This window comes from Schistocerca cancellata, chromosome 1 (genome assembly GCF_023864275.1).
Source record: "Schistocerca cancellata isolate TAMUIC-IGC-003103 chromosome 1, iqSchCanc2.1, whole genome shotgun sequence".
Lineage (NCBI taxonomy): Eukaryota > Metazoa > Arthropoda > Insecta > Orthoptera > Acrididae > Schistocerca > Schistocerca cancellata.
In genome coordinates this window covers 518,537,713-518,561,488 of record NC_064626.1, presented here as the reverse complement: position 1 = coordinate 518,561,488, position 23,776 = coordinate 518,537,713, and the positions used below count along the sequence as shown (strand labels likewise).

At 41.8% G+C, this 23,776-nt stretch overlaps 1 protein-coding gene across 1 annotated transcript in view; it reads right to left on the bottom strand.

Moving 5' to 3' along the window:
- LOC126178791 (DDB1- and CUL4-associated factor 1) overlaps window positions 1-23,776 on the bottom strand; it is a 258,124-nt gene that overhangs the window by 120,451 nt on the left and 113,897 nt on the right. The window contains exon 8 of the mRNA XM_049924559.1: window positions 10,751-10,867. Coding sequence (XP_049780516.1) covers window positions 10,751-10,867 — 117 coding nt within the window. The remainder of the gene's footprint in view (window positions 1-10,750; window positions 10,868-23,776) is intronic.

The following is a 23,776-nucleotide window of genomic DNA, read 5'->3' as shown; positions in this document are numbered from 1 at the left end:
TCAAGAACGACCTCTGCCCATACTAACTCACAGGAACCACACTAAAGACCCAAAGAAGCTGGTACACCTCTGCCTAATATCGTGTAGGGCCCTCACGAGCATGCAGAAGTGCTGCAACACGACAGGGCATGTACCCGACTGATGTCTGAAGTAGGGGCGGAGGGAACTGACATCACAAATCCTGCAGGGCTGTCCATAGAGAGTATGAAGGGGTGGAAATTTTTCTGAACAGCATGTTGCAAGGCATCCCAGATACGCTCAATAGTGTTCCTGTCTGGGGAGATTGGTGGCCAGTGGAAGTGTTTCAACTCAGAAGAGTGTTCCTGGAGCCACTCTGTAGAACTTCGGGATGTGTGGGGTGTCGCACTGTCCCGCTGGACAAGTCCTTAGGAATGACCTGTGGACATGAATGGATGCAGGTAATCAGACAGGATGCTTATGTATGTGTCACCTGACAGTCGTATTTAGACCTATCATGGGTCCCATATCATTCCAACTGCACATGCCCCACACCATGACAAAGCTTCCACCAGCTTGAGCAGTCTCCTGTTGACATACAGGGGCCATGGATTCATGAGGCTGTCTCCACATGCATACATTTCGATCCATTTGATACAACTTGAAACGAGACTCGTCCGACCAGGCAACATGTTTCCAGTCATCAACAGTAAGATGTCAGAGTTGATGGGCCCAGGCGAGGCATAAAGCCTTGTGCTGTGCAGTCGTCATAGGTACATGAGTGGGTCTTTGGCTCCGAAAGTCTATATCGATGATGTTTCGTTGAATGGTTCGCATGCGGACACTTGTTGATGGACGAGCACTGAAATCTGTAGCAATTTGCAGAGGCATTGCACTTCTGTCATGTTGAATAATTCTCTTCAGTCGTTGTCAGTTCCGTTCTTGCAGGATGTCAGAGATTTGATATTTTACTGGATTCCGGATATTCACGGGACAGTCGTGAAATGGTCATACGGGAAAATCCCCATTCATCGCAACCTCGGAGGTGCTGTGTCCCATCACTTGTGCACTGACTATAACGTCACGTTCAGACTCACTTAAATCTTGATAACCTGCCATTGTACCAGCAGTAACCGATCTAACAACTGTGCCAGACACCTGTTGTCTTACACAGGTGCTGCTAACGGCACGCCGTATCCTGCCTGTTTGCATTTCTCTGTGTTTGAATACATGTGCCTATACCAGTTTCTTTGGCACTTCAGTGTATCTACTTCAATTTTGCAACACTATAAACTACTTCTAACAGCGACAAACATACTACTGTGATTAGCCTATACTATCGGAACACCGTTAGGTTCTTCGCAAAAATTTCAGCTTAACTTATCTCCGGCTTTAGCCAGCTTTCAGTGCCTGTAACAATTTGAGCATCAGTGGTTTCTATTAGTGCTTGAAGCTCATCTACTTTCCCAACACAGCTACAACATTTTACAACTGCTATATCAATGGTTCCTGTATCTCCAGTCTTCCTGTGTTCAGCCTGCACCCTTTGAGATTGAAGCCCTTTTCTTGTTTTCTGAGACACTCTGACCTAAAAAAAAAAAAACACCCAGTCCATGCCACACAGCCTCTGCTCCCTATGTAGCCACCTCCTGCACGAAGTGGATGCCTGACCTCTTCAGCGGAACTCAAAACCCAACCATCCTACGGTGCAAGTCAAGGAGTCTTGCAGTCTACACAGTCTGAGCCTCTGATTCGGACCATCCTCTCGGCTCTTTACCAGAGATCCACAATCGGTCCTCTTGACTAGGCTGCAAATAGTGAGCTCTGCTTTCATCTCGCAAGCAAGACTAGCGGCCTTTATCCCTTCTGCTAGCCACTTGAAATCAGAGGGAATCACTTCTGATCCAAAGTGACAAACGTCATTGGTATCGACGAGAGCCATCACCTACAGTTGGCTGCACCCTGTGCTCTTCATGGCGTCTGGTTGGACCTGTTCCACGTCTGAAATGACTCCACCCGGTGCACATTCGCTTCCTTCCGTCTCTTGGAAGCCAAGTCCCTAAGGGGGCATAATGTGCCTAATGTTGGAGCTCCCAACTACCAATAATCCCACCCTCTGTGATTGCCCAGATCTTGCAGGCTGAGAGGTTTTCTCTGAAACAGGACAGGAGAGTGCATCTGGGTGAGCAACAGTGTCAGCCAGACAGCACCTGGAACCTGTTTGTCAGACTAACCGGGAATACCTTATATGCAGCCCCCTGGGAAGTCTTTCACCTTCCTGCCATGTCTTGAGGCAACCTCCCACACAACCACAGTTGTGGGTTGAGCCTTAGAATCCTTCAAATCATAATCAATACAGTAAAGGTAAGAGAACTGGAGGAATGTGAAATAGAATTAATTGCAGTTCAAACGATGGAGGTTACATGTTAATAGTCGGACTGCATAGTGCTATGTATCTCACAGCAGCAGGACAAATTGGTAAAAAGTAAACTGCTATGTTGAGTTCTGATAGAGACTTATGAACTTCTATGGAAATCTACCCAAATCTTGCAAGAAATATATCCTGTTACAGGTTGGTTCAGAAAAAGTGATTGAGTTTAAAATGCCTGTAGCTGAGATGGTTAATATATGTCAATGTGGAGAGACTTACATTCTGAGTACTTTGCAAGATAAAAAATTCATGACTGCAAGTACAAGAGGTCACAGAAGTGTCAAAACCGAAGATTTTCGTGCAAGAAAATACATTTACGTAAAACACTTTCTAATAAATGCAACAATTTATTTATTAAGAAATGTGAGAGGAAAAGAGAGAAAACTAGAGAGAGAGAGAGAATTAGCATTGAGTATCAAAATCTGTATCTGTCTTTTCCACAAATTACTCATTACTACCCGTCATTCCATCCATTCATTGACAACCAGGCAAAAATTCTTTGGCCCACTTGCTTGTGAATCCACTCAAATTTTTTGTAATTTTTTAAAATTTTTCATCTTAAATCGATGTTTTGAGTTTTTTTGAACAAAACAGTAGTAAAAGGAATTGGACATTGGAAAGTTGTTTCAAAAATAACTTAAAAGACCTCTCTGTGTGTGCCCACACCCATGTTTCTGCTTCTTTCACAAGTACATGTTGTAATTAGATCCTTCGATCCTTTTTTGGGAAAGATATACTACACTATTGTTTCTTGAGTTGGCAGCTCCGTTATGAGATATTCTTTACAATGGTCTCATGTTTCTCCTTTGTATATCTTTGGTCTTCAAAAGTTGTTATGCTTATAAGCTTTTCTGTGGTTTGAGTTGTTGCTATTTTGTCATTCTTGGAAGTTACTATACCTCCAGATATGTATTTTGGTACTGGAAAGTGCACATTTTACAGAAATCAGACTGTGTAAGTAGATCTACAAACCGACTGGATGCCAGACCAACTCTATGAAGTGCCCCAAGACAGAAGCTCAAATACGTAGAGACCCAGAGTGACACTACTAAGAGTTCCAATCAAAACATTTAACTGAATGTGGTTCCATAATTTCTGAACTGAGTGCTTTGTGTAGGCTTCAAAAGGACTTTGTTCTGTGTACATTCTGCTGAAAATGTGGTATTGAAATGGTACACCCTGAAGGCAGTAAAGGTGTGGCCAGTAAGCTTCAAATGTTTTGTGACTTCTATGGAGTAATTAAAACTGGATCCTCTCCTGGATTGTCCAAAGAAGAGTTTATAATATAATAGAGTATGGAATAAGGTGTATTGGGAAAGGAAGAAGAGCTGCTATTGTGGATTTGCCACTACCTCCAGGATTTGTGAACTACACGCACTTCCTTCTTGACAGCCTCAGTGAAGTGAGTGCTGTCTCTGTGATGAAAACAGTGGAAGGTACTGTGGTGTGCAATGAAGGTGACAGCCACACAGAACCTCAACACAAATCCTGATCTTATCATCCTATCGGTAGACAAAGGTTCTATCACTGTTGTTATGAATAGCACTGACTACCTGGCAGAAGGCCTCTACCAGTTGTCTGATACCTCAACCTATAAACTCTGCCACAGTGATCCCACCCCAGAAGTCCAACATAACCTCCAATCCCTCCTTCAAGCCCTAGGAACTTCCCAGAACCTCTTCCCTGAATCCATTTCCTCCTCACACCTGTGATATCCTGCACTCCCACATTCTACATGCTCGCCAAATTCCACAAACACTACAATCCTGGATGCCTCATTGTAGCTGGTTACTGTGCTTCCACTGAAAGACTTTCCGCCCACATTGACCAAAACCTTCACAACAAATTGCCTGAATCTAGCCTATCACATCAGCCATTCCTTCAATGACTCTCCACCAACTCCACTCCTTTATCTCCTGGATCCTTATTCGTCACTGCTGATGACACTTTTTCGTACATCAATATCCCTCATGCCCTTAGTCTTGCTGCCATTGAACAATAACTCTTCCAACATCCTTCAGACTGCAAACCCACTATCTCATTCACCACCCACCTTACTAAATACATCCTAACACACAACTTTTTCTCCTTTGAAGGGAAGGTGTACAAAGAAACTGGCGGCATAGCCATGGGCACCCACATGGCACCCTCCTATGCCAACCTGTTTATGGGCCATCTAGAGGAAACCCTCCAAGCCTCCAAAAATTCCAAACTCCTGGTCTGGTTCACGTTCACTGATAGTATCTTCATGATCTGGACTCATGGCCAGACATCCTGTCCTCATTCCCTCAAAATCTCAACACCTTTTCTCTCATCCGCTTCATTTGCTCCTCCTCAACACAATGTGCCTGGGCACTGACTTCTCTTCTCGATGGCTCCATCCACACTTCAGCCCACACTAAACACACCAACCACCAACAGTACCTGCGTTTCAACATCTTTCCTCCCTTCCACACAAAAAATCCCTCCTACACAGCCTGGCCATCTCTGGATGGCTCCCTTGCCCAGTACGCTGAAGGTCTCACAAAGGCCTCTACAGACAGACACTACCTCCCAGATCCAATCCGTTAACACATTTCCCATGCCATAGGCCTGCAAACCCCCACTCCTTCCACCAACCCCAAAAAACAGCCACAAAGGAGTGTACCCTTCATCACTCAGTACCATATCGGACTGGAACAACTTAACCACGTCCTTCGTCAGGGCTTTGATTATCGATCATCATGCCATGAAATGAGGGTCATCTATCCAAAATCCTTTCTCTTTTAGTGATGTTCCATCACCCACCCAACCTCCACAACATTCTAATCCATCCCTGTGCCATTCCCAATCCCTTGGCACAGGAATCATATCCCTGTAGAAGACCCATGTGCAAGACCTGCCCAATCTGCCCACAAAGCACTCTTTATTCAAGTCCTGTCATGGGCTCATGCCACCCCATCATGCCATACCTCTGTGCAATCATTCTTCAGCTTTTTAAACTGGCATGGTTACCAATCATCTGACCAACAGCATCAACTGCCACTGCCAAACTATGGGCAAGAGCAAAGTAGACAGCCCTGTGACTCAACATGCACCTGAACAAAACGTGCTTGATTTCAATGGCTGCTTCACAACCTAGGCCACCTGGATCCTCCCTTCCCCCAACAGCTTTTCTGAACTGTGCACATGGTAGTTATTCTCACTACACATTCCCCGCTCCTGAAATCACCCCGTCCTCAATCTACGGTAACTGAGCATCCTCACACTTTCCACTCACTGTGCACTGCTCTCTGGCAGCGCAACTGGCCTTTTGCTCTTCTCTGCTCCTCTCCTTTCCATCCCCCCTCCTCTTCCTCCCTCACAGCCTCCTGACACTGAACATGTCAGCCCTGTCCCGCCACCTCTAGTCATGGAATGCTCCACCAGGTCACACCAATTCCTCTTCCCGTAGCCGTACCCTGCCATCCCTCTCCCTTCCCCCAAACACTGGATTGTTGCTCCCTTTCAACATGTTTCTGTTGTTGTTTGGCTGGAACGGACAGAGGTAGCGGTCGTGTGTGTGCGGTGTGCTTGCTCGTGTGAATGTGCATGCATTTCTCTTTTCTGAAGGAGGCTTTGGCCAAAAGCCTGTATGTAACAGTCTTTTCATTGTGTCTGTCTGCAAATCAATGTGTCATCTTTATAACGAGTAGCAATCTATCCTCCTCCTAATAGTGAAGGTGACACTGATATAGCTGCAGTCTTTGATGGGACATGGCACAAGTGTGGACACCTATCATCGAATGGCACTGTCACAGCAAAATCCCTAGAAAATGTAAAGGTGAGGGGCACTGAATGTTTGGCAAGATTCTTTTGTGGTTGCAAAGGAAGCAATTCGTATTCTGAATTTTTCTGGGTACAGTGGTAGAATGGAACCAGAATGAGTTCTCAGAAACTTTTGATGGTCAAAAGAAAATTACGTTACACAAGCTGTGACATAGTTGCGAATAAAATATGACCTGCATATAGAAGAAAGATTAAGAAAAGGCAAACCTACGTTTCTAGCATTTGTAGACTTAGAGAAAGCTTTTGACAATGTTAACTGGAATACTCTCTTTCAAATTCTGAAGGTGGCAGGGGTAAAATACAGGGAGCGAAAGGCTATTTACAGTTTGTACAGAAACCAGATGGCAATTATAAGAGTCGAGGGGCATGAAAGGGAAGCAGTGGTTGGGAAAGGAGTAAGACAGGGTTGTAGCCTCTCCCCGATGTTATTCAATCTGTATATTGAGCAAACAGTAAAGGAAACAAAAGAAAAATTTGGAGTAGGTATTAAAATTCATGGAGAAGAAGTAAAAACTTTGAGGTTCGCCGATGACATTGTAATTCTGTCAGAGACAGCAAAGGACTTGGAAGAAGAGTTGAATGGAATGGACAGTGTCTTGAAAGGAGGATATAAGATGAACATCAACAAAAGCAAAACGAGGATAATGGAATGTAGTTAAATTAAGTCGGGTGATGCTGAGGGAATTAGATTAGGAAATGAGACACTTAAAGTAGTAAAGGAGTTTTGCTATTTAGGGAGTAAAATAACCGATGATGGTCGAAGTAGAGAGGATATAAAATGTAGACTGGCAATGGCAAGGAAAGCGTTTCTCAAGAAGAGGAATTTGTTAACATCGAGTATAGATTTAAGTGTCAGGAAGTCGTTTCTGAAAGTATTTGTATGGAGTGTAGCCATGTATGGAAGTGAAACATGGACGATAACTAGTTTGGACAAGAAGAGAATAGAAGCTTTCGAAATGTGGTGCTACAGAAGAATGCTGAAGATAAGGTGGGTAGATCACGTAACTAATGAGGAGGTATTGAATAGGATTGGGGAGAAGAGAAGTTTGTGGCACAACTTGACTAGAAGAAGGGATCGGTTGGTAGGACATGTTTTGAGGCATCAAGGGATCACAAATTTAGCATTGGAGGGCAGTGTGGAGGGTAAAAATCGTAGAGGGAGACCAAGAGATGAATACACTAAGCAGATTCAGAGGGATGTAGGTTGCAGTAGATACTGGGAGATGAAGAAGCTTGCACAGGATAGAGTTGCATCAAACCAGTCTCGGGACTGAAGACCACAACAACAACATATAGAACAAATTTCCTTTACTTTACGTCTATGGTCACAAATTGTTTTTGTCATCAGACAACCATTTCAGTCTATAATGACCATCTACTGTTCTGTTTTACACAAACATGTCATAATGTACTGCAGCCATAACGGTATTGTCAAATGTTAAATGCAAAATCAGCACCAGCATCGCCAAATATATATAAATAACAAAGTCATCTTGTCAGCAGCACTACTGTTCTATGGTAGTACCATTGACGTAAAGTACAGGAAATTTACAGAATTATGTTATACGTTATCTAAAGGACCTTGGAGGAGGAGACTCGAAATGGTTTCCAAATGTGTTCGAAAATATGTCTTATAAAAATGCACTAAAAATTTAAAAGCCAGAGAATATTGCACATGTGCAAAAGAGACTGGAAGTCACTTACATAAACTTATAAAGAATATGAAGGGTAAAAGTTCAGTGATGGCAGTCTCACTCAGGAAGAGGTGAGGAAGCAGCAGTTATATCATGGTTCAGTCATGAAAAGGAATAAATGTGATACAGAAGCCATGAGGATAGTAGTTTAGGCTATCTTCTTCCATAATGCTTCTACAGATGACAATCCACAGCTCGGACTTTGTGACAATAATGTAGATTCATGATGTCGATACAGGAAAGCACTTGCAACTGGTGAGGTTTATGTTCACCATCACTCCCAACCAGTTGCAATGCTAGAAGCAATTAATCCGAAATAAGTGATCTAAATGACAGTGCTTACACGAGAAGATGCAAAATGTGAATGAATTTTCCAAACATTTGATATGGGAATGCCTGCCGAAAGCAATGTTTGTTGGATTCAAAACTATAAGATTATCTAATGCCATAATTTGTTTTGGGGACACGACAGTTGGCAAGTGTGAAGTTCTAGAGACAGTGAGGTGGGCCAGAACTGGATCAAATCTGTACGGCAGATGAACAACTGCCACCCTGATACACCATATAGCCTATGTGTGGTTTTCAGGCAGAGGGTGTGCCCTACTTTGAACATCATATGATGGGACGAACACTAGGAAAGAGAGATATTTGTTTGTTAGATTTTGTATTATTGTTAATATCAATAGAAATCGGATGAAGATCCAACAGATTTAACTCGAGACAAGCACATGTGCTTCACAGTACACAGTTTTCAGGTTGTGAAATCAGAGTGTAGGCTCCTTGGTAGCCTCTATAGATCAACAGTAAAGTCAGAATGGGTTGTGCTCTTTGTATGTATCTCATCTGTTATATGTCAAGCAACATCTAGTTACAAAGAACCATTTCAACTGTGCAATGAGCAAAACATTATATCCTTGATGTAGCTTATCAGAAGGAAACTATAGTATAAGTACTATCCATCAACAAGTAGTTTATAGTTCCACCACTCTTCCCTTAAACCCCTGTCAAATTTTCACTGTAGTTCTAAATTAAGTTTCTAGATGAGTCTTGCAATTTTTCAGTTACTATTTGCATAAAACCCATTGCAGCTCCTGACCATACTGTCAAGGTTTTGATAATGTTTCGTTAATTTTCCTAATTTGTCAAACATCGCAAAATTCATTTATGTATGCACATCTGTTACTATTACTAGTGAAGATATTTGTATTAAATTGATTTTTTTTTTTTTTTTTTTTTTTTTAGCATTCAGATTTTTGTAAAAGACTTTCAATTCATATGATTATCTCATTAGATACTCCATAAATGTATGACATACTTATCGAAAGATTGCACAGAATGGAATCGGAGATCTAAAAGTCAAGAAAGGTATTATCCAGCTGACTACTGTTAACTAGTTTTCTGGACATCACAAAAGAAAACAGTGAATTGGATATCGCACAATTGTTACTTCTAGAAGGGGCATTCAGTAAACAATGCAGATCCCTATTTTTCAAGGTAGTCTCCAGTCAATGTGGTGGCCTTATAAGCCACCTTACTGGGAGGGACCAGTCTACTGTCCGAGACTGCAGTCAATGTCGTGCTGCACCAATAACCTCCCCGTCATCCACGTATTGCTTCCCGTAGAGCGCATCCTCCATCGGGCCAAACAGATGGAAGTTTGAACATGCAAGATGCAGGCTATAGGGTGGACGAAAGAAGAACAGTCCAACAGAGATCTGTGAGCTACTCTCGGGTGCGCAGAGTGTACGGGGCCTCGCATTGTCACGGAGAAGCAGAAATTTGTTTGCATTTTTGTACCAATGAACATCCTGAAGTCATTTCTTTAATTTCCTGAAAATAGCACAATAAACTTCAGAGGTGATCATTACACCGTGAGGGAGGACGTCAAACAGAATAATCCCTTCAGTATCCCAGAAGACCAGCGGCATGACTTTATTGGCTAGGATGCGGCTTTGAAATTTTTCTTCTGAGGGCGCCACCCCACGGACTGCTGATTTGTTTCTGGTTTGAACTGATGAACCGATGTTTCATTGCCTTTGACAATATTAGACAAAAAATTGTCATGAGTAGCCTCTTAATGTGCCAGCAATTTTGCACAGATGGTCTTTCGTTGTTCTTTATTATGGTCTTCCATTAGGCAGTGAGGAACCCAGCAGTACTCCAACTGTTGGACGAGTGTGTCGATATTACCAACAGAGATGCCCAGTCGAGAAGCAAGATATTTATTTGTGATCTATCAATCACTGTGAACGGTAGTGTCCGTGTCCGCACGTTCCAATATTGTGGGAGCCACAGCTGTCTGCAGGTGGCTGGCACGCGGAAGATCGGATAGGTATACGTGACCTCATCGCAATGACGACAAGATGCCTCACCCAGTGATTCGCCGTGCTTCTATCCACTGCCGAGTCTCCACAGACATTCTGCAAGTGCCTACGAATATCTGTGATGCTCCAATTTTCCACCAAAAGAAACTCAGCGATAGCTCTCTGCTTCGAACACACCTCCGTTACAGATGCCATTTTGGGGGCTATGTATAGCGCCACTACCTATCAGAACTTCATGAAACTATAGAGGCTCACACGGGAATATTCCACAATATCCCACAACAAAACCTGCATTTACTTATTAAACACCCCCTGCAGCTGTATATTTCTGTGGCTCAGTCCATCCAGCACTCTCATTTAGAGAAGATCTCCAAATCAGAGCAAAGAGAGAGACTGCTGTTTGCCCTAACTGCACTAAACAGAGACTAGAATGAAATCAGCTTCACTATATGTTTCAACTTATAAATGAAGATGATACTTATTTTATGCAATACATGCCTGCATTTTAAACACTATTTATTCTAAAGATTCTGTACCTGGAGTGTTTGTTGTACTTGCTGATCTGGCAGGTGTAGTTAGAGGTGGAGACATGACACTGTTTTCACCACACTCCTGATTGTTGACTAACTGTTTATGTGATAATTCAGAAGAATCTGGAAAACAGAAAAAAAATAACTGGTCACGAAGGAGTATAGCAATCACAATGTCGCTATCAGCATTAAATGAGTATTATAATTATTCAGCAAACACAGTTGCAGTCACGTGTAAGTTATTGCTTTTTATTTGTAGATGACGGGTTTGGATTTTACTGCAGATATCATCATCAGATCTACATTCCTTGGTGATACTAGGAATTCCTTATGTAGAGCAGGCCCATCCACACTGATGTTGAGAACACTGTGGCTGTGTTATCAATGCCAGCACGGATGAGCCTGTTTCATGACAGGGATTCCTACTATCGCCAAGGAAAATAGATCTGATGATGATCTCTGCACAAGATCGAAACTGATCATCTACAAATGCAAAGTAACAACTTATACGCAACCACAACTGTGTTTACTAAATAATTAAACACTTTTAGTTCACTTTTTCCTGGAGCAAGGTTCCAAAAAAATTTCATTATATTATTAAACAGAATCTTGCTAAAACTTCCTTTAAGAATGTGTTAAAAATTTACATATTAATATTCTGAATTAGGATAAATTGCTATTCACACAATTGCTATTCACACATAGTGGAGGCAATTAGCAGCAGACATGCACATTTAAAAGTAGACTATGCTATAGACACAGAATAATGGGAATGTAGTGGCAGCCATTGGCAGGTGGCAGCTCTGTGGGTTCGTGACAGTTAGCAAGTAAACAGGCCGCCATTTCAGTAATCATGGATCAGTGAAACGGACAACAGATTGTGGTAGCCATAAAAATGTTTTATGAAAACAATGACAGTTTGGTAGTGGCACAGAGGGAGTTTCGACATTTTTATAATTTAGGACATCATGGTGCCGTTCTGTCGAAATATGCGATAAAATGTTGGATTAGTAACTTTAAAGAGACTAGATCTGCCCTCAAGAAGAAGCCAACAGGACGACACCAAGAAGTGTGCATTCTGCAGCAAACAGTGATGTACGCGATTCTGTCTTATGGAGCCCACGGCGTTCAATTAGTAAGTAAGCAGCAGTGGTTGGAATATCCCGGGAGTGTGTTCACAGAATTCTTCATACTGATTTAAAATTTCATCCGTACAAACTACAGGTGGTGCAACAATTGTAGGACAACGATTACTGGTTACGATTAGGGTTCTGTCAACAAATGATAACAAAAATAAACAGACAATGAATTTCTAAACAAGTTGTGGATCTTAGATGAGGCACATTTTCATCTCACAGGTTATGAGAAAAAAACAGAACTATCGTTACTGGGTAAACACAAATCCTAATGACATTCATCAGTGCCCTTGACATGCTACTAAAGTGACAGTATAGTGTGGTATTTCATCACATGAGATTATCGAGCTGTATTTTTTCGCAAATGAACAGGGAAACACAATAACTGTCAATGCCGATCGTTACGTGGAGACGTTACTGTTATGTCCGCACTATAACACAACAAATATTCCATGATAACCAAATTTATTTGACCTTCTGTCACTCAAAAAAAAAAAAAAAAAAAAAAAAAAAAAAAAAAAAACAAACTTAAGTTCGACTACACAACACCTTGCTGGCTGTAGTGCCAAGGAGAAATCAGAGTCACTAGTAGAGAATACAAGTCCAAACCACTGCCAACCAGTTGATACCAATGCGTCGCAAGTTTCCAGCCAGGGAGGCCACAGTACGGTTCGGTCGTCGTGAATCCAGGAGCCGGGTAGTAACACAGTCATCGGCGAAGATTGAACTGGTTAAACAGGCTCAGGGAGCTCGCTTAAATCCACAGGTCCGGCCAATCAGAGTGTTGGTAGATGGCGCCCTTATACGGTTGCTCACTCTGGTGGCAAGTGCAGCGCCACCAGGGTAATCCGTATCGATAGTGGTGTGTACGCTGCCGCTAACCCCGCTACGACACGTTCACTTGCGCCAGTTGTTGACATCGTGTGCGGCGCCGGCAGTACTCGCTGTGTGCCGTGCGTGTTGTAGCACGCCGCGCCGAGTTGACGGCTGCTGTGCGGCGGCCGATACGACAGTTACGAACTTTCATTACACCTGCATTGAACAACTTCCAAATGTACAAGAAGCCTGGTTTCAACAGTATGGAGCGACATCACACACTGCATGGCAATCAATGGCATATGTGCAAGAATTGTTTGGCAACCGTGTGATCTCACAATTTAGTAACATTCCCTGGCCCCCTAGATTGCCAGATTTATTCGTTTGTGATTTTTTTCTTGTGAGGCTACCTCAAGAGCAAAGTCCACACAACTTGACAAAGAACCCTGGATGAGTTCAAACAGAGAATTCGGGATGCAATTCACAGTATCCCAGCTACGATGTTGCAGTGGTCAATGAGGAATCTCAACTATTCCTACAGGAGGACGCCATCTAAAGGAAGTGATTTTTAAAAAATGATAAATGCCATCAATGTTTCATAAATGGCAAAGTTGTAAGGTTTCAATTCCTATGAATGCAGTTTTATTTTCTTCATCACTTCTAGTTTTATTGGATTGTGGAAATGTTCCTATTTTTGTCACCATGAACATGGTAACTGTCGTTCCAGGCACTGAGGTCCTCTGAAGGAGGACTTTGAAAACTTATTCTACTATTAAATGTGCCTTTCCACCACAGATTTTCCACTATTTAAAGTTTACGTATTGGCACACAAGGTAGCAATAACAACATTGCTGTAGTTAAGACAAATCAATCTCTAACATATATAACCATGGGTTACAAAACAAAACAAAACAAAACAAATAACGAATTGTGTTTATCACCCTGCACATATTTGCAGACACTGATATTTCAAATGTCCTATAGTTCCAATCCTCAATTTAAGTTTTCGTCAAATTCTATTCTTACTGTTGTTATATTCGCACCTGCACAAAATTCTGGGAATGTACATGAAGAATGTTCTTCCATTGTCAATAACCAGGAAAATGTTGTGGTTCACTATAGTACAACAATGGCTCAGCAGATTAGATATTCCACTTTATAGTGATGATTTGAAATAAATGTAAACTCAAAACACAGTTTCTTGAACGACACTGAAAAGAAATTTAGTTTTCCAGGAAGCAAAAAACAGTTTCTCATTATTAATACAGATAAATCAAATGACACTAATTTCAAAAACTATTAGTTGTTTCTCCCTCTTGAGAGAGGCACAAAATGACATAATTAGGATGGGATGGAGTGATGGTGTAGACAAACTGACTCACAAAGAGTACATCCATGCAATGGCTACACATACCCATTATCTATCAGTCCACACACTACACACTTGTCTTTCCAATCACACACAGTTCTTCTACTCTCATTTTAAACAGAACAAAGAATTATAATTCATTTTCAAATACAATATCTGTAGAAACAGCTTTTAAAAAAAGAAATGGAATGGAGATAATTCACAATTTACCTTTCCACAGAATCACTGAATCACTTTATAGTTATATCAAATTATTATTATTAAAAAAAAATACATTCTTGCATTAATATTCCCAATAAAATGCCACTCCCTAATCTACAGAAGGATACACAAGTCTCTTCATGAAACTGCAACCATTTATAAGTAAATAACGGTAATTCCAGTAAATAAATATATTTTGTTTTCAAACATGACATCACTGCCGATCATCAGTTACAATAGGATAGTTTCGTTTTACCCAGACATGTTACAGCACTTTTTGTGCTATCTTCAGTGGGTTATTTAATTTTCTTTTTTGTTACATATTAACATTTAGAGAAACGCTTGGTACAAAATATTTACAATTGTGAAATAATATAGATCATTTGTTCCTCCTCAGCTACTACTTCTCTTGGTGTATTGGCATTGAATTCAGTTGTGTTTAGTTTTTCTTGCTGCTTTATGATGTGTTCAGTGTCTGTTATGATATTTTCTATTGTCTTGTGGGACACCATTGTGTTTATGTTGTGTTGGGACCCTATTCAAGTAGGCTGCTTTGTTGTTCAGATAATTTCATGTCTGTTAGATTAATCACTCTTTTGTGAAAGGGGTGTTTGTTGTATTGGTGATGGGGTGATGGGACTGGGGGGTGTTTGTGTGGTTTATCACACATCCCAACAGATGAAACCATCAACATCATGGAAAGAAACCTCCAATTACAAGGATACATATCCACAACAAACACACAAGAAATATCAGCCATACTCAAGCTCATCGCAGAGCAAAACAACTTCACATTCAACAACAAATTTTACTCTCAACAAGATGGACTACCCATGGGATCCCCAGTGGCCTCTAGCTGACATTTTCCTCAATCAGATAGAAAAACACATCTTTTGGCAAAATAGTAATACTTAACAGTACAAAATAAGATATTGCTACAGATATGTAGATGATATAATTTGCTTAATACATGAACCACAGCCTCACATAAAAGAACTTCATGACAACTCCATCCACCCACAAAGACAGTTCACCACTGAAACCCAAACAGACAGAAAACTTATTGTGCACAGGTACAATTGGAACAAAAATGAATCAAAATCAACTACTGTGCTTGAAAGTAGTCTCCCCACACATAAACACAGCAATGCCAATAAGGGGGAAGGTGCTGAATGCCATTGGTGTTGCCATCAATGTGTGTCACCTATCACCAAAACACCATGAGGACATTCGCCCTGTTTCAAAGCACTTCCCATGCAACCATTTCCTCAGTTGTGGAATGAGGTCAAAGTCGCATGAACTGAGTTCTTGTGAGCAAGGTGGGTGGGGGAGGATCCACCTTGTAGCATCGGCAACCTTGCACTGAATGTTTTAATTGATAGTAGAGAGCCACAACTGTATGTGGTCACAATCTGCCTGTTTATTTTGGTAATTTATGCTGCGGGCTTTTGAACTTATTTACTGTGATTACAGTGATGCCACACATTCGCACTATATACTTACGGAATATCCCTCATATACTGCAGAGAGAGATTGAACACTGGTGGCAGAGGTGTGCTTACAGAAGTGAAAACTACAGTTCCATGAACTAGTGTCGAACAAAAGGCCATTCGTACCTCCCTTGTAACTGTGACTTCAACTGTATAAAGCTGAATAAATGAAAACAAGGCAATGTCTACACACCAAATCAGAGGGTTACAATAATCCAGGAAAGTGCAAATACTAATATCAGCATCATTGACACTGAGCAATCAATGACCAGAGATTACAAAAGCTTTTTCTCCAGTTTGATAGAACCTGTTACTCTGACAATGAGGGGAAGCTGAAAGTGACAACATACAGAATCACTGAGTGCCATGAGAGCAGTGTGACTGTAAACAATATTGCAAGTAGTCTGGTCAGTGATCCATTTGAGATCCAACAGAAATGTATTCTTAATCGGTTTCTTAAAAAAGATTATGATGATGATATACCAACAAAAGCTCCAAAGATATAAAGGGCACTGCGAAACATGGCATCCATTAAGCCCCATCATCACTGATACTTTGAAGAACTGATGCAGAAATATGGATTGCAATAGGAGAAACATTCTGATTCAGAAGGTGAAGTCTGAGAGACGGATTAAAAGTGCAAATGTATTAGTCACACTACTAAAGACATATTCAAGTCAAAATAAATACTGTTTCTATCTTGCTAACTTGCTTTGGGGTCTCTTATTGTGAAATTGCACAATTTAGAATACAGTGACTTCCAAAATGGCAAATATAATTTTTAACAATAATTCATACTTAAACTGATATAAAGCAAGGTTAAACATAAGTATAATAGTTAGCTGCACACAAAAAATCAGTATAATAAACTAAATAGATTCAGATGTGTCAAATAACTGATTTTCTCAGAAGTCAAGTTGGTGGACTTGTGCTGTTATGGAAGTCATGGCTTCAACTGTTCTAAATGCTTTACCTGAGCAGCTACTTAGAGAAACAACTCGTGAAAATAACATTACATCTACCAGTGTCCAACAACCCTGAACTTCTCAGCTCCGTTAGCATAAACCAGGGAATCCCTGATTGTAAGGCCATTATAGTATCACAGAATACAGCTGTAAATAGGAATATAAAGAAAGAAGGCAAAAGGATAGATTGCTACTGGTACTCACCACAAAGATTAGAAGTTGAGTTGCATACACACTATCACATAAGCAAGCACACATGACCAGCATCTCCGGCAGCTTGGACCAGAATGCAACTGTCAACCCTGAGTGGCAATGTGAAGTGGGGCAGAGAAGGGGCAAGGATAGCAGGATACAGGTGGGGGTGGAGAGAAGAGTGATGGATCATACAGGGACTAGATGGAGGCATGAGAAGACTGTCAGGTGCAGTGCTGGGAGGCTGTGGGGCAGGGAGCTGGGAGGAGGCAGAAAAGGAAAGGAGCAGGGAAGGGGAACCACAGGCATTTGCATTGGCAGAGGGCCAACTTCCATCTGAGCAGTTCAAAAAAGCTGGTGGTGATGGAGAGGGAGGAGCCAGATGGCCAGTGAAATCAAGCATGTTATGTTCAGCTCCATATTGTGCCACAGGGTGGTCAACAATGTTCTTGGCCACAATTGGCAAGTGTCCATTCATCCAGCTGGAATGCCGGTTGGTTATCATACCAATGTAAAACGCTGTGCAAGGATTGCTATTATATGATGCAGCTGCTTTCTCAGGTGCCCGGCCATTGATGGGGTAGGATGTGCCTGTGACAGCACTGGAATAGGGAGTGGATGGATTGGACAGGTCTTATGCCTGGCTCCTCCACAGGGATATGATACCTGAGGTGGGGGATGGGGACTGGGATTAGGAGTGGCATAGGTATAGACTAAGGTAATGTGGGGGTTGGTGATTGATGGAAAACCACTTTAGGAGGGATGGGAACGATCTTGGGTAGACTGACCCTCATTTCAGAGGATGCTTACTGGTAACCAAAGGTCTAACCAAGGTTGTAGTTCAACTATTCCAGTCCAGATTGGTACAGGGGTGAAAGGGGCCCTCCTTTGTAGCTAGGTCTTAGGGGAGATTGGAGGACAGTGAGCGTCTGGGGAAAAGTTGACAGACTAGGTCTGGCAATAGTGCCTGTCTTTGAAGGCCTTGGTAAGACCTTCAGCTCTGCTGCAATCACTGCACAGATTTGTATATTGGTAAGACGTCCAACCAGCTGTCTACCAGGATGAACATCCACTGGCAAACTTTGGCCAAGAGCATGGTTGACCACCCTGTGGCACAACATACAGCTGAACATAGCATGCTTGATTTCAATGGCTGTTTCACAATCTGGGCCACTTGGATGGCCCCTTCCACCAGCAGCTTTTCTGAACCGCGCAGATAAGAGTTATCCTTAAAACACATTCTCCACTTACAAAATTATCCCAGCCTCAATCTGTGGTAACCTATTGTCCACAGACCCTACACCCAACATTTTCTGTCCCGTCTGTCCAATCACCTCCTCCCTATTCAAGCTCCCTCACTCTCTGCCAATGCCAAGCCTCTAAATACTGCACCAGGCAGTCTTCTCGTGTCTCTATCTAGTCCCTGCAAACTATGCCAAACAGTGCTGCACCCTACAAACTCTCCCTCTCCTCTGTCCCACACCTGACTGTCACTCAATGTAACAGTTGCTCTTCTCCACCCACCCCCCCACCAGTACTCTACTTTCCATCCCCCTTCCCTGCCCCACTCCAGATTTCCACTCTATGTTGACAGTCGCTTTGGTCAAAAACTAAATGTGTAACTGTCATTTCATTGTGCCTGTCTACTACTCAAAGGGTACTCTATACGGTGATTAGCAATCTATCCTGATATTCCAACGTGGGGTTTTCACTGTTTGAAGAAATGTAGGGGAAGATATTTCCACTCAGCAAGAGTGACACAAGGAACAGATTTCACATTACCTGAGTGGTCAACGTGAAAATTACATCCTCAGCAATGACAATGTTAAGCACTAATGGACAAAAATGAAGAGTATTGTATAATATGCTTTCAATAGATATGTGCCAAGCAAAGTTGTGAGGGATGGGAATGACCCATCATGGTTCAACATCAGTGTTAGAAAGCTATTATGAAAGAAAGCCATAATTCGAATTTAAATGTAACCAAAGTCTCACAGCCAAACAAAAACTAAACAAAGTAGAAAACTGTAAGGAGTTTTATTCTTATGTTTAATCAGAAAAGGGAGCAAAGCCATATGTCCTGACACATAGTGACCATACTGGCATCAAAAGCGCGCGCGCGCGCGCGCGCGCGCGCGCGCCCACACACACACACACACACACACACACACACACACACACACACACACACACACACACACAGAGAGAGAGAGAGAGAGAGAGAGAGAGAGAGAGAGAGAGAGAGAGAGAGAGAGGGGGGGGGGAGGGGGGAGTGGGGGGGGGGGGATTTCCAAAACACTAAATCTTTTTGCAAAACTTGTTTCTCCGAGGAATGTCATACTGTTGTTCCTCCTTTCAACAGTCACATATGTCAAAATGACACAATATCGAAATAACTGAGCACCGTATAGAACAGCAACTGAAATTGCACAGTAGATAAAAGGGTACTGAACCTGATGAGATACCAGATCTCTTCTAGACAGAGTACACAAAAGATCTTGCTCGTCTTCTAGCAGTTATGTGCCTTACACCAGGAGAAAAGAAGTGTTTCTAATGACTGGAAGAAAGAGTGCATAATTTCCATTTTCCAGATAGGTCATTGAAAAGACACACGAAACTATAGGGCTATACATCTCAAGCCCCCCCACCCCCTCCCCTTTGAGCCACGGACCTCGCCATTGGTGGGAAGGCTTGCGTGCCTCAGTGATACAGATAGGCGTACCGTACGTGCAACCACAATGGAAGGGTATCTGTTGAGAGGCCAGACAAATATGTGGTTCCTGAATAGGGGCTGCAGCCTTTTCAAATTTTGAAGGGGAAACAGTGTGGATGATTGACTGATCTGGCCTTTGTAACATTAACCAAAACGGCCTTGCTGTGATGGTACTGCGAATGGCTGAAAGCAAGGGGAAACTACAGCAGTAATTTTTCCCGAGGGCATGCAACTTTACTATATGGTTAAATGATGATGGCATCCTCTTGAGTAAAATATACTGGAGGTAAAATAGTCCCCCATTTGGATATCCGGGTGGGGACTACTCAGGGGGACGCCATTATCAGGAGAAAGAAAACTGGCTTTCTATAGACCGAAGCTTGGAATGTCAGATTGCTAAATCGGGTAGGGGGACTGGAATTCGGACAGTAGGAAATGAAAGAGAAGGAAAAGTAGTAGGTGAATATGGATTCGGGGTAAGGAATGAAAAGGGAGCCGCCTTGTAGAATTTGGCTCACAGCATAACTTAATTACAGAGAACACTTGGTTTAAGAATCATGAAAGAAGGTTGCATATGTGGAAGAGGCCTGGAGACACTGGAAGGTTTCAGACAGATTATATAATGGTGAGACAGAGACTTAGGAACCAGGTTTTAGATTTTAAGACATTTCCAGAGGCAGTTCTGGACTCTGACCACAATCTAGTGGTTATGAACTGTAGATTAAAACTGAAGAAACTGCAAAAAGGTGGGAATTTAAGGAGATGGGGGCTGAATAAACTGAAAGAATCAGAGGATGTTGAAAGTTTCAGAGAAAGCATTACGGAATGACTGTTAAGAACAGGGGAAAGAAATACAGTAGGAGGAGAATGGGTAGATTTGAGAGATGTAATAGTGAAAGCAGCCGAGGATCAATTAGGAAGAAAGAACCATTACTAAGTGATTATACAATTGCACAACAATAACTAGAAGCTGTCATATCCATAACATTTCTAACAGTAGGTGCATCGAGTGATTTAAAATGGAATGACCTCATGCAACCGAACCCACTGCAGGTAAGGCAGCCACTAGACAGAGATTCGCTGGAAGAACCCTAAGGAAGTGTATCCACTCACAAAAGAGGCAGTTTATAAAATCCTTGTTTGACGTATACTTGAAAATTGATCATCAGTCTGGGATCCATACTAGATAGGATTGATAAAGGGAATAAGGAAATACAGAAGATCCAAAGGAGAGCAGCACATTTCGTTACATGTCCAACTAGTAAGTGCGAAACAGTCAGAGATGCTAAGCCAATTCCTATGTCAGACACAGTAAGAGAGGTGTTCTGCTTCAAGTGTGGTTAGCTGTTGAAGACCCAAGTGCGTACTTTACTAGAAGAATCGATCAATAAATTGTTTTCTCCTACATATATCTGGTATATCTCACAAGAAGATCATGAAGGTGAAATCAGAGAGATTCGAGCTTACTTAGAGGATTACCAGCAATCATTCTTCCCACAAACTATACACGACTGGAACGTACCCTCCAAGGCACCCTCCAAGGAGGTTTATGTAGTAATTCACTGATTACTGTTTGTTGACTCTGGCAATCTTACACAGGCCATCCTATCTGATGGGTGTAAGACAACACCGATAGCCATCAAGGTGTTCTACTTGCCAGGCATAGACGTATGCTTGTAGCCATGAAAGGGTTGACGAGGCTTAATTAATCCTGAGAATTAGCTACTCAATTCGCATACAACATGCTTTTTGCATTAGTAATGACATTTTTAAGAACCTTCCAGTACTGCTTGTAATAGGTTACTGAAGCTAGATTGTGATTATGTCTAGTATTTTGATATAACATGCACTTTGTTCTACTCAATATCATTAGTCCATTACTCAGCCACACAGCTTGCCTCTTAGTGCCTGTTTTAAATGTTCTAGTGGAAAGGAACTTTCAAAGAGCTTGAAAATGTCTTGAGGGAACATATTCATCATTTGTGTTACCTGCATTGTAAACATCTTGCCACAATTGTCCTGTACTTCAGCAGCCAGAGACAGTGGTCTTGTGTGTGTGTGTGTGTGTGTGTGTGTGTGTGTGGGGGGGGGGGGGGGGGGTGTTCTTATGTGAACATGTGTGTGTTCCCACTTTTGGCCAAAAGCTTTAAAGTATAGCAGTCTTTTTATTGCTATATTTAACATGAGTGTGCACAAACTCCTTTAAGAGTTACAACTTGTGCATGATGGTTTGACAGGTCACTTACCCTTTCACAAAAGGAGTCCCCCCAAATAATGAAACATAAATAAAAATGTTGTCAGCTGTTGTGCTACTGTTCACAGCACCCTGGTTGGAAAGAATGCAGACTACATCAGGTGATATGAATTGGGACCTCTTTCAATATCCTTTCCCTGACACAATCACTTATAAAAATTAATATTAAAATCACCACACACAACTAATTTTTGGTACTTTGTATAAAGTGAACCACGGACTCTATCTAGCTTGAACAGAAATGTCCTGTTATGGAACCTATCGATAATTATAATTAAAAGTTTAGTTTCAGTAAATTCAACTGCTCCTGCACAACATTCAATGACCTGTTCAGTGAAATGGTTTAGTACATCAACAGAATCAAATGATATGCCATTTTTCATATGGATGACCAACACCCCACTCCACAAAAGCACACTGAAAAATAGTCAGCTAACCTCCATCCCAGTATAGGAGGCCTATGAATTGTCTTACTGCTTAAGTGGTGCTCTCTCGTACAAATAATGCCAGAGTTGACATCAATAACGAGTTCACCAACAGGGATATCTGTCAGCTGACTTCAATCTAAAATAGGTGCAGTTCTAATACCAATTACTGCAGCAATTTTCCTCAAGAGTGATCCCAAAAACCTCCACTACACTGTCACTTATAAGCTTTGCCAGCTTCCTCTTCTCATACCCATCGAAATGCAGGCCATGCTAGTGAAATCTGATCTATCAGTTGACTCAACTGTCACCACTGCAATGTGAGCCATACTCTCCAGTATCAGTACCTTCTCAAGACCCATGTTAACACACCTAAAAGCTGTATTAAGATTGGACAGATCATGGTGCTGAAACAGCTGCAAGAAGAGCACATTTGTCCCACCAGTATGAGTAGCTATGTTTTTCTGGTCACCCTCTATTTCACACCCCTTCCCTGTCGAGACCAATCCCCATTCCATACACAATCACTATCTGATTTCTTTTGTAAAATCTTCTCTCAGTGCAGTAGCAACGTCAGTTAATGCAGCGATGGCAGGCTTCTTCCACGTGGCTGTGTTCTGCCTAAGGATTACTTGAAAGTTATTCGATGTCCTTGTGTTTGTATAACATTTGTACACCACTGTGACAACATACCCTTGAGGCTTCGGTGCCCATCTCACCAGTTGACCCAATGGATCCTTCAGATGAGTAACCCAGCATATAGATGGTCTGCTCCAACAGTGAATGATTTGCCAAAGGAATATGGCCAGAACTTGTTGATGGCCCAAGGCTCTCTTTCAAGATTTTGCAATAGTGTGTATCGGATTTTGAGAGTAATCTGGAAACATAAGCTATCACCGTTTCGGCATCTTCCTGAACATGCACTAGAAGTGCAGCTATCTCATAACGATTAACAACAAATGCTAGAACAGGAGAAGATACCAGTGTCACCCTAAGTACAAGGAAAGATCTTCCTTGTATTTCATTCCAGGAAAATTTGGAGTCTTCCTGCACTAGTTCTTGCCAGGGATTGCTTTGGAACATAAGTCCTTTTTGAATTGTTGGTAATATGAGCACATACCAAGAAAACTTTTCACATCATGAATGTGCCAAGGAGTCAGAAAATCTATCACTGCTCTCATATTCTCTGGTTCACAAAGGACTCCATTGTCGTTAATTAATTGCCCCAAGATTTTTATATCTTGGGTGATGAAGAGGCATTTTTTCGGATTTAAGCAGAGGCAGCTTAGATGTTCTTTAAACATATTCAATAAAACAACAATGTCATCCATATAGCAAAGACACAGTGTCCATTTAAGATGTTGAAGCAGGTGCTCCATCATACACTTGAAGGTGGTTGGAGTGTTAAATAGACCAAATGGCACAACTTTGAACTCATGGAGGCTGTCAGGTGTTACTAAGGCATCCCTTT